The sequence below is a fragment of the Vicugna pacos genome, chromosome 22, assembly GCF_048564905.1.
Source record: "Vicugna pacos chromosome 22, VicPac4, whole genome shotgun sequence".
In the NCBI taxonomy this organism is placed as follows: domain Eukaryota; kingdom Metazoa; phylum Chordata; class Mammalia; order Artiodactyla; family Camelidae; genus Vicugna; species Vicugna pacos.
The window spans coordinates 6,481,303-6,500,427 of NC_133008.1; the positions used below are offsets into that span (position 1 = coordinate 6,481,303).

The following is a 19,125-nucleotide window of genomic DNA, read 5'->3' on the forward strand; positions in this document are numbered from 1 at the left end:
CATGATTCAGATTATTGGTATTGTCTTTTAGAAATGTTTGTGCAGTTATGAAAATTATTCTTAGGCTTCTGGGATGTTTTCGTCCAGCTTTTAGAGGAGGTGCCATCCTGAGAGTCAGGCCTACATGAGAGGAGACGTGGTTTCCCTTAGTGCTTTACTGCTGCTTTCTGCCGGGGCCTGCGCCGGCTCCCCTCCGCTGGGGACATGCTCCTCGTGCTCCTTCTGGGCTTGAGACGTGGTGCTGTCAACTGCAGCAGCGGTGGTGCCAGCAGTGGTGGCCGTCCTGAACTGACGGTACAGGAGAGGAACTTTCCCTTCGATGCCTCCCCCACATGTCTTGAGGGGATTTTTTTTCCTGCTCTATTTTGAACAGCATCTTGGACACTGGCATTTTGCTTTAAGGTCGTCAAAATAAAAGTGGTGGATTTTGTTTTGTTTTTTTGTACATGATGCAAGAAGAGGGTCTTTTACCTTGTTCTGCTGTTTGGATAGAGCAGGAAACTAAGCATGGTTCCAGTTAGACTCCTTCCTTCCTCATCAGTGACAGGAGGGCCTGAGTGTCCCCCCCGTCAAGCTTTAACTTTTAGTTGCCTCATTTCTCCGTGGTCCCTTCCCTGCAGATGCGGCAGGTTCTTTCCATGCCCATCCCACGCACATCTCCTGGTTGGAGTCTCCTCTGACCCCCACCCCAGTCTGTCCAGACACCACCTCTGGTCTTTCAAGACTTATCTCATCTGTGGAACATCCCCAGATAATCTCAGCTCATGCTTGGAATAGAGTCTCCTCTCTGATTGAACCAAATGCTTGATTGAAGCCCCTGCGTATGCGTGCACACACACACACTCTCCATTACTGTAAGAGAATAAATTTGTGTTTTAAACCAGTAAATCTGTGGTAATTTGTTGCAGCAACAATAGGAAACTAATATAGAGGGCATGTGGGCTTTTACATTTTTGAGAAATAAAATATCATTGTAGCAATACTGCATGGTGTATAAAACTTGTTAAACATCTGTTTAAACTGGAGCTTTGTAAAGACACAGGGACAGGTGTGCAGGTAGACCGCAGAGCAGGCACTGATACAGGTGCAGGGTTGAAAGGAAGGGCTAGGGTCCAAACAAAATATTCTGACCCCTGATTTTGAGTTGTCTTTGATCTGTTTGTTTGTATGTTTTTGTTGTTCATTGAAACTGTTAGTAAAAATAATTGGGAAGTAAGCTTTAAAATGCTTATCATTTGAAGTATTTATAAATATTAACTAAGTTATACAGTAGAGTTAAATGCAAGATATTGAAGCTCTGTGGGGAAAATGTGTGTACATTTCTTTCATACACAGTTTTTCTTTCTCCTTCTAAAATCTCAAGCTGTTTAACCAAAATTGGTAAAGACTATTTGTTTTATGAAATAGTTCTATGAAATGTTTAACTTTAAAAAAAATATTGAATATTCTATCTGACGGTTCTCAGAAGCGACGACTTACAGCCTTGACAGGAACGGCTGGCGAGGCTTCTACTCCCGTGCTCCCTGCAGTCTGCGCAGGTGTGAGCGTTGGTCTGTTCTTACACTGCTTCATCTTCTACGAATGCAGATAAATCACGTCCACAACAAACCTGTGTTGTGATAAAGAAGATACATGGCACGAGGTGGAGGAAGTTTGTGGTTCAGGAGAACTGAGTCCGGGGTGCAGCTCGGATCCTCACAGCAGTTCTTTGTGACCTTGGACAAATGCTTGTGTCTTTGTGGACCTTAGTAGTGTTGCCTCTAAAATGAATGGTTTGGAACTTCTAATTTAAGGTGGTAGATCTTAAACACCTAAACGGAGAGACCAGGAGGACAGTAATCAGTGGCTATGAGGACACTTAACAAGTTTCTGAAATGTAAAAAGCAACTGGAAACTTGATGCAGATGAAGCAGAGCAGAGGCAGTGAGAATAAGCAGACGAGACGTTTACAACAAAGAAGACAATCTGTCATTAGTAGAATTCCAAAGAGGTTGTGGGTAGAGATGACAGATACAGAAAACAAAGACGAAACAGGTGGCTAGAAATAGGGGTGTTAATTACAAGTGTGACTGTGGAACAGCTTTTCCTGTTGGCTCCTCACATTCCCACCCCCACCCCCGTGCTCAGCATCTGCCCCTAGAGAGCAAGGAGGTAAATAAAGAATTACTAGGCCAGGGTCCGGGGAAGGAGAAGCCTGACAAGAGGAGCCCAGGATTGAGGGCGGTCATTCTCCTGAGGGCATTGAAAATCCTGGAGTGGGCAGCTCAAGAGACTGAGAGTCCTTTGGACTGGCTTGTGGGCTCCTGGAGACAGGGATTCGGGTCCAGGAGTCTCTAAAGGGGCCTTGTGAGCCCCCCTGGGTTTGAACTGGCTACAGTGAAGGGCTGCGTTCTGGAAGTAAGAATGAGCCAGAAAGAAACAGGTCCTTGCAGACACTGCCACTTAGCTTCACATCATCTCATTTGCCAAACTTGAAGTGAGGGAAACTGAAATTGCTGGTGCCCTCAGGTGCCCAGCAGAAATTAGTGTAAATTCAGCCTGGAGGAAGATAACATCATACTGGGTATCAGATTATTTCTAGACAGCAAGCAGTTTTGCAAGTTCAAGGTCCAGCACATAATTAAAAATAGCTAGTCACACAAGATTAGACAACATTCACAAATCCAGCACAAACAGCAGAGAAAGGAAATAGATACACAGGGTTTATTGGCATTAGTGGAGCCAAACTTCTAAATAGTTATGATGTTATATATTCAGGATGCTAAAAGAGAGGATGAAAACATTTTGGTGGAAAATGAAAACTTAAAAAAAACTATAAAGAGAAATAATAGAACTATAAGATACATAGTGATTGAATTATGAAGTTAGTGGGTGAGTTTAACAGCCTATTGAACATAACTGAAGAGCAAATTGTAATCTGAAAGGTAGGTGAGGGGAAGAAAATCCAGAATGAAGCCTGAGGCAACAAAAGGAAAGAAAATACAGAGAGAGGGTGTGTACGTCTTCTGTTGCCACATAACAAATTACAGTAAACTTAGTGGTTTAAAACAAAACAACACTCATTTATAATTTCATAGTTCTGTAGGTCATAAATCCGGTTGGGCTTGCCTGGATCCTCTGCCCTGCATCTCACAAAGCTGAAATGAAGATGTCACTGGACTGGGCTCTTACCTGGAGGCCCTGAGGAAGAGTCTGCTTCCAAGTGTGTTCAGGTTGTTGGCAGAACCCAGTTCCTTGCAGCTGCAGGTCCAAGGTCTCCATTCCCTTCCTCTCCGTTGGCCAGGGGCCATTGTGCTCCCAGAGGCTCCCACAGTCCTTCTCACGCGACCCCCTCCATCTTTAAGGCAACAGTGGCACATCTAGTCCTTCTCAGGATTCAGATTTCTCTGACTTGCCCCTCTTCCCACCAGCCAGAGCGAACTCTGCTCCTAAAGGGCTCTTGTGATTGGATTAGTGTCCCCCACCCCGTTCTCCCATCCCTTTTGTTAAATTAATGGGTATGCTTAGCCCTCTTGCAGGACATAGGGTCAGTATACTACAAAAAAAATCAAATGCCTAGAAATTGGTAGGACAAACCACTTTGGAAAACAGTTTGGCATTATCTACTAAAATAAAGTGTATGCGATTCCAACTTCAGCTATCTACTCATAGAAATGCATATATAGGGGACCAAGAGCCACGTACGAGAATGTTGATGACCGTGTTTTTTGCTTGGAAACTGAAAACAACCAAATTGTCAACTTTATGTCATATAGTCACACAAAGGAACATTATAGCAACGGCAGAATGAGTTACAGCTTCACGCAACAGATGACAAATATAATGCTGAGTGAAAGAAGTCAGACACACGATTTCAAAAACCAGGCAAAAATAAACCATGCGGGGGCTTGAAGATACACGTTTAGCTGGTAAAGGCAAGGAAGTGATGATCACAGAAGTCAGAAGTGATTGTCACCTCTGGGGACCCGAGGGCTAGGGATTAGTAGGAGGTATGGGAGGGGTGCGGAGATGGTTACAAAAATGGTTCTTTTCATTGAGCTGAGGAAACAAAAAAGGACGCAAAAGGATGAATATTAGAAGCTTATACCTTCTCACCAACAACACTCAGCTTTGGAAATCAGTGGAGTTCCAAAGAGGAAGTTGATTTTGAACTTAGAAGACAAGCTATCAGGATGAGGGCAGGGTAGGACAGTTTATCTTCTATGCGTTTTTTTTCTTCCTGAAGAAATTCCTAGAGAATCTACTCCAACAAGAAAGAGCACACAAGAACGTGTAACTCAAGAAACCGTGGAGGCCAGTGAAAAGGAGTCCCAGGGCCACAGCTGCACAGCAGGTCTTTAAACTCCAAGAAAAAATGTCTTCCAAAAAAATGGAATAGATTCCAAACAATACATGATGTGAGTTAAGAAGGTAGGAAGTCCTACTGATAGGCTTTGAAAGGGTTTATTTTTCCCAATAAGAAGAAAATAGGTTATTAGAAACTTGTGGAAAAGCTAGAAAAAGTTATGGTCGAAGAATAAAACAAATTTAAAAAGACATGGTGTTTGAGCAGCTGATGGAACGTAAGAATGTAAGAAGAGGATACATTTGATCTTGATGCTGGAAACAATCTCCTTCTCTTATGAGTGGCAGCAGGGGTCAGGTGAGCTTCTGAAAATAAAATGTGATCCCAGCTCTGCAACTGGTAATACATGCGCACATACGCGTACGCTGTGTCTTAGCAATTTCAACATGTAGACACATCCTAAAGAAGAAACACAGAAGACTTAATTATATAGATTAAATAGATGTGTTATCAAGTTTGACCGTTTAAGACAGAAATTTGGAGGAAAAGGAGATGGCCTATAAGATTCTCATTTTACAAACTGAAGTTCCTTTGAAAGTTGATGTAACAAGGCACCTTATTTAAAGTTACACGGGAGACCAAGGGAAAAGTTAAAAATAACATGAGAACAAAAGAACTAGGAAGAGTTGGGGGTTTCAACTAGGTGACTAAATCCTCAGTTTTCATAAGCACATAGATAATTTCTAAAGTTGATAAATGAGGAAATAGTGATAAAGGTTTACTCTTTGGAGCTGGAACTAGAGTGGGGAAGCGTGTGTCAACTAGACACTCAGAATTGGTCCATTTGGCTCACTGGATGAAATTTTGAGACCAAAAAAATGTGTGTCTTTTTAAATTCCTGAGACTGAGAAATCTATATATAAGTACAAATCACACATGTATATATTAATGATGTGTTTCACAAACAGATTTATTTTTAACGTTTTATAGTTCATGTAAATATTATATTTGCATATAGGCATGTGATTTGCCATCTGTGTACACGGGTACACATAATGTGAACTGAATTAAAGAAAAAATAAGTCCAAAGTAACATATGAAGTTTGTAATAATTCTTAAGCAAATGCTACAGCCAACAGCCTTCAATTAAAAAAAAAAGTTAAAATTGAATTAAGTTAGAGTTTTGCACACAAAAATAATTAATAGAAGTGAATAAATGTAAACAGTGTTATAAATTGAATAGAATAAATAAATAGAAACAATATTTTAAATGGTGCTTAGGTTCTCAGATGGCCTTTAGCAGCTTTTAACCCCTAGTGCGTGGTCAAAAGGCAGTAGTAACAGCAGTGGTGCTGTTAGTGCTAGTTTGAAACTGGTACAAAAGGCCCTCAGTTTTTCCTGTCTATTTTCTGGAGGAAAATGAATCATAACTTTCAACTGGAAACTTGAGATGCCGGAAACACAGCCTCTAGAAGATTTTATTCTTGCATAGTAGTTTGGAGGTATTTTTAGTAGAATTTTATATGTAGCAATTGCTTACATTAGAGATTTTTGTATCTTGGGGATTTACCATGAGCTGAGATTTTGGCTTCTGTTTTCTTTATAGATTCTTTCATCTGGGAAAAACACAATCAATCAAAACTTAGATTGAGTATATTCTTCCCATGAGCTCAACCATTTCCCCTACTGGGACACTCCAAAATATACTTCTGTTTTATTCTATAATACCAGCGACTTTTTTTTCCCAACTTATTGGCATATTTAAACTGAAGATTTTGTTTCTTGACTGGTCTTACATGCTCTGTATAAAGTTACTTGGTTCTGACCATAATAATCTCCACTAATGTAATGAAAAATCAACGTGCACTGGAGTGCTGAGTCAAATCCTAGTTGCAGCCGCCGTGCCAGGCGCCCCGCAAAGGAGTCCGTCCATCCTGCACTCTTAGCCAGCCCACCTTGCTCTTCATAGCTAGGAGTACCCTGGTGGGAGCAAGCAGAAGTATTTCCCCCTATTTATTATTCATTAAAAAGATAATACGTTGAATGTACATTCCTCGTTGCTGTATTTTCCAATACCATTCTAATGGATCGCTTGTATTTCTTAATTATAGTGCTGCTTTTGATACAGTTCTTGGGATAAATGTTGCAGTCAAGAAACTAAGCCGTCCCTTTCAGAATCAAACTCATGCAAAGAGAGCTTATCGTGAACTTGTCCTCTTAAAATGTGTCAATCATAAAAATGTAAGTTATGTCTGTTTCCTCTGTATACTTTAATGTCAAATGATGTGACAATCGACCTGGGTCTTTGGAAATACACTGAGTTTAGACCTAGGATAAACTAGGGATAAAAATACTATTTAAATGGTTACATTTTATTGATAAAATTCTCAATCAATTGGGGATATTGAAGTGAGCAAGAGGCATCATGCCCCACAGGAATTTTGGTCTCTCCACAGGAATAGGAATGTCAATTAACCTTGTAACCGTTTGGTTTTTACTATTTCTTTGTCTATAAAGTGCCAACAGTATTGGCCTGACAAATTGGGAGACATCTAAGTAATTTTTAGAAAAACATTGTTCTGTAAGTAGCTTTTACATATTCACTTTTAGTTAAGTAAATTTATTAGATAACGTTATATTCAAGATAGTTCTACTTGGCATCTCCACAGAAATCAGAGCATTGGAAATGTAAGGAAAACAGTGTGTCTAGGAAATGAGGTTCTCAGGCACATTTATGTTCTACTGCTGGTCCTTGAGCATTGTTTTGAGCATGATTTTGATAACCTTGTCACGTTATAAAATTGTAAAATGTTAAGTTTGGAAGGGGCTTTGGAGATCCCCTCCCTCGTGACCTCCTTCTGTTGCAAGGCGATAAGTCTTTGATTACGCTCATCTTTGTGGCTCCCTTTGTTGTAACGTTTATGCTGGATTTTTCTAGTGTAGAGACATTAAACATGAAATTAAGATAGGTTCAGTCTTTGAGTCTGTGGTTTGAGTTTGTTTTTAATTTCTCCAATGCTTTATTTTACAATAAATTTTTAAAAGTAAAAAAATTTTTTCAGGTTACAAAAAAATATATGGTTATTATTTTTAAAAATTCAAACAGTATAAATGAGAAAGCAAAAATCCTTGAATCCCACCACTCACAGATCACTGCCATCAACATTTTGGTGAGCATCCTTTATATATAAACAAGGTCAGTTATGTTATTATATATCCTGCTGTTTCCCTAGTAGAATGTTGCTGCAGCTCATATACGTTAGTGAACATAGATATAAGACATTTTTTAAGTGGCTGCATAGTACAGGTGCATAATAGTTTATTTAACCAATCAACTCTTATCGGGTATTTAGATTGTTTCCAGTTTTTGCTACTATAAGCAGTGTTGCAATGAACATCCTTACACGTGCCTCTTTGCACACTTATCCAGGTGAATTATTTGGCCAAGATTGCTGGGTCAAAGAGTATGCACACTTCTGGATTTAATGTACGCTGCCAAACTGACCTCAAGGAATACTGTCAGTTTTATACTATCAATGAGTGTCTGACAGTGTCTTTTGTGTCAAAACACCCCAGTACTACATATGGTTGATTTTTTCGTTTTACCTGACCAAACTGATAGATGACAAATGACACCTTATTTTTGCTTGTGAGGTTGAATTTCTTTCCTTATCTCTATTAGCCATTTATTTTTATTTCTTGAGAACTTGTTTTCCATGGCCTTTGTCCATTTTTCTCTAGGACTATTGGTTTCTTTCTTACGCATTTATAGAAGATCTTTGTATAATCAACCGTCACTTCTTTTCCATCTGACCTAATTTAGGTTATTTTTGCCATATTGATTTTTTTTAATGTGATCAAATCTCCTAGTTTTCCTGTCATGCTTAGAAGAGGCTTTTCTACACCAGAATTATGTAAATGTTTATCCATATTTTAATGTTTCATGTTTTAGATTTAAATTTTTGTTTCATTTTGTGTTTATCTTGGTGTAAAGATTGAAGTATGGATCCAGTTTTATTTTTTCCCTTGCCTAGCCAGCCACTCCAATCCTGTTTACTGAAGAATTCATCTTTTCCTCAGCCATTTAAATGATCAGGAATTCGTGTTTGGTGCTCCAGCAGCAGGGTTCATTGTTGAACCATTGGGGCGCCAGGACAAAGGCCTGCAGGGGATCAGTTCTAGAACCCTCCTTAAGTAAATACATAATGTTATGAGGCATTTCATCTTTACCACACCAAAAACATAAGCTTAGCTTTCATATTTCAAAACATATTAGAAATTTGGACATTGTGTTTAAGTTTAGAGTTAACATACTGCTTTATTTAGTGGTTTTCTACCAGTAATTGCTGTTTTTTTATGTTCAGAGCCAGAAAGACATTATATGTTAAAATTCTGTAATACTAAGTTACTGGGGACACATAAAAGTGATTTGATTAAAAGTACATCTTATTTCCAAGGTGAGAATCCTAATCATTTAACCTTTTTCAGATTCCATGTGACAGAACGTTTTGATAAAAGTAACAACAGTGATAAATACTGAGCTCTACTGTGGTTTTTTTCCAGTTTGAATACATTTTAATGTTAAACTTGACTTTTATAATCAAGCAGAGGCATTTGACATGCTGAGGTATAATTTTCTCTTTTCAGATAATTAGTTTGTTAAATGTGTTTACACCACAAAAAACTCTAGAAGAATTTCAAGATGTGTAAGTATCATTTTTATTCAGTAAATACACTGTGAATCAAAGACCAAAAATTTAGAAAAGAAAATGACTGCTTTTTTTACTTAGGAGATGTAGGCGGCAGTAACATTTTTAATATTTTAGCCACTTTTCTCTGTGGAAGAGAAATATTAAGGAAAATGGGTAGTAATATTCAACTATTTATGCCTGGATGGTTATCATTTCAATAACAGATAAAGGCTGATGAAAATAATTCTTCAGCGCAGGTAGCGCCATTAGTCCTGCTGATGCTTTACTGAAATGTGCAATGTTTTTCTCCAATCCCCCGAAAGCCAGGAGTACAATCCCCTACAGGGTCCAGATGTTTGCAATTATTATTTGAAATGGGTAAGTCATTAAATATTGTGTTTCCAAAATCTGAAATAGAATTGTCTTACTAACAACGAAGTATTAATTTGTTATTGAGATATAACGCCCAACTTCATCCTAAATTTATTGATGTGTTCCTTCATGCAGCAAGTCTTTGATGGCCAGCCACGTGCTGGGCACTCCCTTGGACTTGTCGTACCTTAGTGACCAAAACAGGCAAAGCCCCTTTTATTACTGAAGAATTGCAGGTGGTCATTCTCCTTCCCAGAGCTTGCAGGAAAGCCAGGGAAGATAGACAGTCAGCACAACAAATACGGAGATGGTGTCAGTCCTCAGGATGTGGCTGCGCTGTGGGAGCCGCGGAGCCGGGTGAGGGGTCAGAAGTGCTGGGCATTGGGAGCCAGGCTGCAGCTTTAAGTAGGGTGGCTGGGGAAGGACCTCACTGGATCGGTGACGTTTGAAGGGTTTCTGGGCTGAGAACCCACTGTAAGCAGTAGGGCACAGAGGACCAGTCAGGACGCTCCTGTGGCAGTTCTGGTGAGATAGATGGCGGCTGCTTTTAGACCAGAAGGGCAGTGGTGACGGTAAAGGTCAGAGACTGGATGCTGAAGCTGTTTTGAAGGTAGATTCATAATGTTTGCTCTTAGAGAGGATGTGTGGTGTGCACCAAAGAGAAGTTGGGAACACCACCTGGAGTTTCGGCTTGAGCACCGGAAAGATAAAAGTGCTCTCGACTGAGATGAGGAAGGCTGCAGGAAGAACAGATAGCGGGGTTAGGTAGAACCAAGAGCTCAGTTTTGGACTTGGACTTCAGGATGTCTCCCAGACACCCAAGTGGAACTGTGAAGTAAGCAGTTAGATACGTGAGCCTGGAGTTCAGGAGGGAGGTCTGAGTTGAAGGTATTCGTTTGGGAGTTGCCGGTTTATAGATGGTATTTAAAGCCTGAGACCAGAGACCAGAGACCAGAGGAGGGCAACAAGCCTGCGAGCGCAGTTAGAGAACAGAAGGCCAGGGGCCGAGTGCTGGCACTTCAACAGTGAGAAGGTGTAGGGAGGAGAAGGACGCTGTCGGCAGGGGCTGTGGGGCTGGCCGCTGGATTTAGCGACATGTGAGCCATCAGGAGCGCTGAGGACAGTTTCAGCCAAGTGGTCGGGGCAGAAGCCTGATTCAAGTCGTGTTAAGGAAAAATGGGGGGGGGGATTGGAGCTGGGAGGTATAGACACCTCTTTGGGGAGTTTTGCTTGCAAAGAGCAAAAATATGGGATGGTTGGGTGAAGTAAGGTTAAAATTTTTCTTAAGATGAGAGAAGTAACAGCATGATTTCTATATTGATAAGAATGATCCTATAGCAAAAATGTTAAGATGTAGGAGAATTTGAATGTCTGAGATTCTGTTTACTCTGATATCAAAATTGTTTAGTGTTTAACTTGAAAGGCATTTTGTGGTTAGTTGTCTTTATTTTTATTTTTTGAAAACTTTTACGAAGTTTCATTATACATTTGCTTCTTTTCAAGATATATTATAAATGTTTAGAGAAATTTTTTGGTTTGTTTTTTTTTTACCTTTAGCCAGTGCAGTGACTTGGTGGTAAGTTATTACTGTTTCATAAAAATTCTGGTTTAATAACCATAAAGGAATTTTGAATAATTTTCATGTGTACATGGCTGATCATTTATTTCCTCAGGTATTTGGTTATGGAATTAATGGATGCTAACTTGTGTCAGGTTATTCATATGGAGCTGGATCATGAAAGAATGTCCTACCTTCTTTACCAGATGCTCTGTGGCATTAAACATCTGCATTCAGCTGGCATAATTCACAGAGTAAGTAATGATCCCATATTTTTTAATCACAGTCATTCTGTTTTCATAATCTCCAGATACAAAATAACTTAATATTTTTTTAAAATGTGTCAGTGTTGAAAATCCAAATAAAATAGGGATATCTTGTTACCTTTCCAAATGCTGTTGAGGTGAGAAGACATTTGTGGAACACTTGGTTTGCCCGGGCTGCTGTGAGCAGCCCTGGATGCAGGCGTGAGCCAGCTGCTCAGCCTAGGACTGCAGAAAAGTACTTCTTGGGTTTGTTTTTTTTTTAAGGTTTTCTTTTGAAGTAACGTAAAACTTAGAGAAAAAATTTCAAGAATAGGGCAAAGAACTTCCAAATACTGTTTATCCAGATTCACATGCTGTTAATAGTTCTGCCATATTTGAAACCCATTTTTAATCAGCAAGGAATTTGAATTTGCAATGGGGAAAAGTTAGAGACCAAGTAGTACATGATACAGTTGCTTGAGAAATCTTACATGAATTACCATAAGGCCCAAATATCCATTCCTTATAGTCCAGCAGCCTAGCCATACTGCTGGGAGCTTTCGGAGAGGGTCCAGGCAAACCTCCTTCTTGGCTAGGCCAGGGCTGGAATTTGAATGATGGTGTTGCCTGTGCTGTCGGAGAGTATATTTAAAAACCAGAGAGAGAAATTCTCTAAGCTGGTTTTATGGGTTTTTGTTATTTTTTGACTTGTGCTGCTGTGGGAGCAGAACATCACGATCATATTTTTTTTTTAACAAGTAGAATGTTAAATGAGGCTAGAGGCAGAGATAATACAGTTTTTTTGGAAACCTTCTTAGCATTCTTTAAACTATTACTATACTAATTTTGTTGACAGATCATCTTTTGATATTATTATGTTTCAACAGCAAGAAGTCGTGTTTTCCCTGAACTAAAGTCTGTGTGGGGAAGAAGATAGTGGGACAAGAACAGTGAAGCCTGTTCATACAAAAAAGAACAGAGAGATTATTGACGGTGAAGTAGTGTTGCCGGTGGACGTAACCGGCGTTCCAGGTTCTTGTCCCATCCCAGAAAGAATTCAGAGACAAGACATAGTGGAAAACTGAAGTGAGAATTTATTAAAGGGTGGACAGTACACTGTCAAGGGGAGAGCGGGCAGGCTTAGTGGAGCCGCTGCCCCAAGTTTCTCTGGCAAGTTGGTTACACAGGGTGTAAAAATGAATGGCAGAATATTCACTAGGGAGGGAAGGGTCTGGGGTCATCTGCCCTGATTTTCAGCCCACCTCCATCTTCCCAAAGGGAGGAGGGATTTTGTCTTTATTTAGTCTGGATAGGAAGTGTCATGGCGTCGGTGCATGGTGGGTACTTCTGATCTACAAGGCTAATTTTTTTGAAATGAGGCATAATGAGCAAACGGTTACATTTGGACACTGGAGATTCCTGCCTTTTCCCACCTTTCTTTGTTGGCCTCCAGGTGTGACCACTTATCAGCCCAAAGGTTCCTGCTTTTCTTTCTCTGCCCAGGGACCCCTGGTGCTCACATGATGTGTGGCTTCCTGCATTTGGCCTGTGGCCCTCCTTCCTGCCCAGTTCCCGCCATTTGGTCTGTGTCCCCCTTTCTCTGCTCATATCTGGCTCTCTGCCTGCTCTCACAGTAGTAGGAGTTCTTTTGGATCTGGTGGGTGCCAGGAAAGGTTGATTCCACCACAGCCACTGAACAGAGGCCGAACATGGCTACAGAGCCCAGCAACCCAGAGACGCTGAACCCTTGCTCCTCGTTGTGAGCCTGAGGCCTGAGTGAGGTCTGTGGCCTGAGGCCAGCCCTGGCCCTCCCGGTGCCTGCTGGGGGCCTGGCACAGTTTCCCTGACCTTGGCCACTTAAAATACAGCCTTTGCTGCCGCCAAGTGTTCAGTTTAAATAATACATTCTGTTTGATGAATATGCTTGAAAAACAGTAACACTGGTCTTTTCAATTAAAAATAAAGATTTCCCAGCATAACATTCTGTTTCTCTTCCTAAAATATTCGCAGACCTTTATGTGCACTAAGGCACTCAGTATCTCTTAAACGTATTTTGTGTTACCAGCCGTGCTTTAGAGTAAGTTCCCAGATTACTAGGCTTCATTATGGCGGGCCTTATTAATTTTGTAAAAGGAAATGGTTTGTCTTGCTTGTTTCTCCTCTCTTGGGCCCACAGACACGAGGGGAAGCAGTGTCCACCCGTTCCAGGGGGCCTTGTAAGAGCTGCAGCTCACCTGTGCCTGTGTTAGGGGACGTCAGGTCCCTGCAGCTTGGGCCCACACCTGCGGACCAGAAGGTCACATAGGGTCCAGAGAAGTTTGTGGCTTGCCCGGCATGGTTCCGCCAAGCACCTCTCCATGCCGTTTACCTCCCTACTGGGTCTCCCTCCGCTTGTCTTGTGCCTTCCTGTTCACACATTTGTGGGCCTTCCAGGTTTGTGTTTGCTGTGACAGTACCACATAGCTTATTGTGGGAAAGGTAGGTAAGACCCCTGTTTGCCCACCCACCACCCCTCCAGGCCCCAAGAGGTGACGAGCTGCAGCTAGCCTTCAGCATGTTAATGGTGTTCTGTGAACTTTTCCTTCCTTTCTCCCACGTGCTGTACCGCAGGCATAGAGACACACGTTCAGTGATGCTTATGACTAAGATGGTTTCACACTAAACATAACATTTAATTACTTGGAAAATAAAAACGTGTAATCCCACCACTTTTATCTTGTATTATTCAGAAACATTAAATGGATTGAAGTCCCCCAGCCCTGCATTTGTCCCCTGGAGGAGGCCAGGGGTAGCAGCTGGGTGTGTTTCCTTCCAAAGTGGATCCTAACACGCCTTCTTACTGATGCTAATACCAGCATATCTGTTTGTACCTATGTCCTATTTAACTTAGATTTTTCAAAATAGGATTATCTGGTACATAATTGTTCTTCAACTTGCTGAATGACGTGTTGGTTTGTCTTTTATTTTTATCAAGGGTCAAATAATTCCACAAAAACTTACTTAGAAAGAGGCCCCACCTCCTCCCTCTAATTTCTTTCTCCCCAGAAGCAAACTACTTACGTCCTTTTAGCTGTGATTTAGGTGCTGCTCTCCGCAGTCTTGACAGCGCATGCTCAGAGCCCTGTTTGGTAATCTTCAGTGGGGGCATGCGGTGCCGATCTGGCTCTTTCTCTCCAGTCACGGCCCTCCCCCCCCACCTTTCCTGTCTCCCTGCCCCCCGCACAGGCACAGCACAGCCGGGCGTGGGTCGGCCCCGTATTGTGCTCTGCGCCGTCCTGACCTGTCAGCGGCTTTCACGGCTGAGCCTGTGCTTATGCCATGATTGCATTTCTTCCCCTCTCACCTTCTTGTCCCGAGAGCTAACAGCGTTTGTCTCTTATTTATTAGAGTTTTGGCCTTTGCTGTTTGTTTGGTTTGGTTTGGTTTTTTAAGGAGGGAGTGGCTTTGCAGGTCCTTATTGGTAATTTACCCTCCGCTTTCTGCCTGGCGTCTAAGTCGTCTCTCACTGCATCCAGGTGCTGTAGCTATTTCGTCAGTTTGAGCGTCTCCTGGAGCTGCGGTCCTGCTCACACCTGGGTTGGCTGCGCCCAGACCTGATGCACGGGCCTCATCCTGGCCCTCGCCCCAGCATGCTCGTGGGGATTTCCTCCACCTTTCTCTGACGTTGGGGGTCCTTGCTTCCTGACCCCTTTCTCTCGGATTACTGCTTTGTTTCGGTGGGACACATCCTCCAGTAGCTTCCCCAGAAGTGGTGCCTGGGAGGTAAACTTTTCGAGAACTCGGATACCTGAAACTCTCTGTTTTGCTCTATCCCATGAGCAGTGCTTTGGTTGGATATAAAGTTCTTAGTTACATAGCAGTTGCCCTCGGAGGTGTAAATACAGTGCCCTGCTGTAGTGCAGTGTAGTGTGGCTTTTGGACTTTATGATGTCATTGTTGTTACTAATCCTTTGCAAGTGCCCTGGTTTGGGTTTTGCTTTAACTCTAGAAACATTTTTTAAAGTTTCTTTATTTCTTATATTCTGAAATGTGGTGATATGCCTTGAGATGGAATTTTTTCACTAATGTGATAGGCACTTGGTGGGTACTCCGGTCTGGAAGGGTATGCCATAGAGTTCTGGGAAATTTGTGTTATTTCTTTCAGAATGCCTTCTTTACATGTTCTTTATTCTGCCCTTTTCTGAAGTACCAGTTAATTGGAACTCTTTTTCATCTTTAAAAGTTCCTTTTTGTAGCATTTTTTTTTTCAATTGAAGTGTAATTGATTTGCAATACTGCATTAGTTTCGGGCGTGCAGCACAGTGGGTGATACTGCGTTAGTTTCAGGTGTGCAGCACAGTGAGCAAGCATCTTTGCAGATTGTGCTCCATTATAGGTTGTCGCAAAATAATGGGTGTAATTCCCTTAGCTGTATGGTAACTCCCTGTGTCCTATCTGTCTTATATATAATAGTTTGTATCTGTTAATGCCATACCCCTAATTTTCCCTCCTCTTCCCTCCCCTCTTTGTTAACCACGTTTGTTTTCTGTATCTGTGAGTCTGTTTTGTATATACTTTCATGGGTATTATTTTTTAGGTTCCAAGTGATATCCTATAGTATTTGTCTTTCTCTGACTTATCTCACTAAGCATAATATTCTCTAGGTCCATCTACGTTGCTGCAGATGGCAGTATTTCATTCTTTTTTCTGGCTGAATAATATTCCCTTGTGTCTATATATACCCCACATCTTAATCCCGTTGTCTGTTGACGGGCACTTGGGTTCCTTCCATGTCTTGGCTGTTGTAAACAGCATTTTGTTCTTGCAGGGAGGCACTTTCATCTCTATGAAGATAAAATTTCTTTGAAGCTTTTTATTGCTACCTGCATTGTTTATCTTTCCCCTGAGTTCTTTTTTTTAGTGTGTGTTTAAAGACTGAAGCACTCGAAGCCCAAGTGGAAGTGCGTGGTTTGGAATAGTTGAATGAGGGGTTTTTCTCCAGGGCAGTGGGCACCCACAGGTATCTCTGTTTGAGGGTCTTTTCCGTGGGCATCGCTTAGTTCCTCTAGAGAGGCTCCTCCAGCCTCATGACTGAGGGAGGTCAGCCTGGCTGCTGGGGTGAGAGGCTGTGTTGGGTGGGGCTGGGGGTCTCACGTGGCAGAATGCAGATCTCCAGCACGGTGCCCTGCCTTCAGGCTGGGCCCCTCACCCGTCTCCCCCCGGGCTTCGTACCAGCACATCTGTTGGCATTGTGCCTGGGGCCTGAGTCTGGAAACTCGGTTTCATTTTTTCTAGATAATAGGCCAATAGGAGTGAAGAAGGTGGGTGGATTCGGGGTCTAGGAAGTCTGCCTTGGCTTTTATGTGAACCTTCCCCCACAAAACCCCTCTGTGTCCTGCTTCCTGCCTCTCCCTGCCTTCTGAGTACCTGAGCACTTCCCAGGTGTCATGGTCCACATCATCTCTCTGTAGGCCACTCCCCGAGGTTGGATTTTACTTCATTCAGTCAAGCCATTTATTCCTCCCGGCCACTTTACATCCCCATAGAGCACGCAGAGTTTTTCATGGAAGGCATTAGTGGACCGGAATGGCATTAGACATGCAAGAGGTGCACTGGGAGAGGGCCTGTGAGGGAGAAGAGCGGGAGCAAGTCAGAGGAGGTGGGCAGGCTGGCAGGGGGCCAGGCAGGGCGTGAAGGAGGGCTGGGGGCCGGCAGCAGGTGGCAGCATGGCTCTCAGAGAGCTTGCTGGCCCCTGAGTTCTAGAGCTGCCTGTCAGAGTCTGCTGTCCTGTAGCCACTGGCCAGGAGCAGCCATGGGGTGTCTGGCCTTGTCATGAGCAGGGCGGGGGCTCAGCACACCACGGTGGGGTGCCTACAGTTGCCTTCCCACAGTGGGGAGCCAAAGAAGCATTTTCATGGCACTGCCATCCACCCTGGCGCCCCTCAGCTCTACTCCCCACACAGGTCAGGAGCAGCCCCTCAGACTCCTCGAGGGCCTTCCTCCCTGAGGCAAAGGGACCAACTCTAGCTCCTGTCAGTACAGTTGACCTCGGGGCCACGGCAGGTACTTGTCCTCCCCCTTCTGTGTCATCCGTGCCCTCAGCCGTCACCTTGGCGGGTTTCTGTGCCTTACCTGGAGGTGACCCAGACTTCATTCCTGAGGGGACCAAGACTGGTGGCTCACAGTGGCCGCTGCGTCCATGGGCCCACCCAGCGGTCATCTCCCCAGTCCCTGCGTGTGTGATTGGAACTGATACGCTTGACAGTTGAAGTGACCCCTACACTGGTTTCTTTGGCCTGTGACGTAAGAGTTATCATGATGGAGAAGGCCGAGTGGAAACCTGAAACTGCCCCTCAGGACAGTAACTCAGAAGCATTATGGAACTCTGGGAGGTGGGGGAGACGGAGGAGGTCAGTGCTGCCGTTAAAACCTGAAGAATGCCAGGACGGAGGTCCTTCTCATGTCCCAGCTCAACTCACCAGTCCAGCCTTTGAAGAAACTCGGCGAATGCTAGAGAGTGAAGCCGACCAGCTGGCATCCTGATCACACTGCCGTGCTGGGCACGTGCTGCTGCCAGAGCAGGGTAACGTGGCCCCGGGTGGGCTGCAGCCCTGCAGGGGCAGGTGCTGTCTTCCACACTGACTGCGAAAGGGGATCGGAACCCTTTCACAGCCTTGTGGGACGGACAGCGAAGTCCGTCCACAGTTCTGCCCTGGGCCTGTGTCATAATACAGATGAAAGAGCTGGAGCAGTTCCATTCATTGCCTGGCGTCCACAACCCCCCCCACCAGCTAGGGGAGGCGTGATGTCGCTCTGGGTCTTCGACTTTCACTGTCCACTCAGAACATGTGTCCAGTACTTCTCCAAATGTCTCAGCCTCCTGTCCCCACGTGTAGTCATCTGAGTAAGTGGTCAGAGTGGACTCTTGTCACAGTGTGCAGGGACATCTCTTCAGGCAGCAGGTTCTGGACCCGAGCACTGACCAGGAATGGTGACGGTTTGTGGGGTGAGGCCCTCAACCCCCCCCCTTGTCCTTTCTTGGTTCCAGATGCACCCTTACTGGCTGCCCCCAGGCTGCCACACGCTATGAGCCGTGCCCACACTGTGGGTCAAGCCCCTCAATTTAGGTGTCGTTTCTGTTTTAGTGTTTGTTTCTTGTTTTCCTTGTTTGGGATGGTCTTCAGAATTTGAAGGGGCAGAACCATCTTTACTTCGTCATCTTCAAACTGCAAGTGCAGCTCATTTTGGAAAGCCGTAGCGTGTGGAGGCTGAGGGAGAGCGGCTGGGTATGTGGGGACCCTCAGGAGCCTCGGGACCTCTTCAGACACTTCGCTGTTGGCACGCGCTGGGAGGCAGCCTCCACCCCCGTCCTGCCGCGACGACTGTCCATGCCTTTCCCAGCCGGGTTCGCGTTTTATATCGTAATTTCCCAGCAGATGGCAGTGAAGTGCGTTGTTCCCACAGAGCCAGTGCAGGAGGACGATTTTCTGACCGGTGCAGGTGGCTGGATGGACGTGGTTTCTAATTTCCTCAGCAGCTCATCAGGCTGCCTGGCAGCTTGTCCACGTGGCTGCGCGGTAGTTCACGGGGCTGCTGGGCGGTAAAGTACAGACATTTCAAATTTTAAAAAATCAGTCTCCTAGAAAGAAAGCACCTGTTGCCATCCCCTCCAACGTGTGAGCAGGACTCTGTTTCTGCTGCTCCCTCCAGCACGGGGTTTGCCGTTCCTTTCCTGAGGGCCAGAAGAGAGACTCGTGGCAGTGCCTCGTTGTTCGGATTTTTTGTTTCTCGTTTGTTTATTTTTCTTGAAGTGGAGCATTATTTTATCTGTTAGTAATTTGTATTCTAAAATGCCTGTTCTTACCGTATTCTTTGATTTAAAAAAAAAAAAACAAGGAAGCTAGAAACAAACTGAACAAACTGGTTTGCTTTCCCTTCACTGCACCCCTGGCTCCTCACAGGAAGGGGCTGCCTCCTGGCTTTCCTCTGTGCAGA

The 19,125-nt window shown here is 43.6% G+C and overlaps 1 protein-coding gene across 4 annotated transcripts in view; it reads left to right on the forward strand.

Moving 5' to 3' along the window:
* The window catches only part of MAPK9 (mitogen-activated protein kinase 9), a 46,396-nt gene that overhangs the window by 14,952 nt on the left and 12,319 nt on the right, over positions 1 to 19,125 (forward strand). For 2 of the 4 annotated variants that reach the window (XM_072947066.1, XM_072947065.1), the window contains exons 3-5: positions 6,397 to 6,526; positions 8,933 to 8,991; positions 11,022 to 11,160. In XM_072947066.1, coding sequence (XP_072803167.1) covers positions 6,397 to 6,526; positions 8,933 to 8,991; positions 11,022 to 11,160 — 328 coding nt within the window. Of the gene's footprint in view, positions 1 to 6,396; positions 6,527 to 8,932; positions 8,992 to 11,021; positions 11,161 to 19,125 lie in introns of those variants that run through there. The other 2 variants (XM_031689267.2, XM_072947067.1) reach the window with 2 other exon arrangements.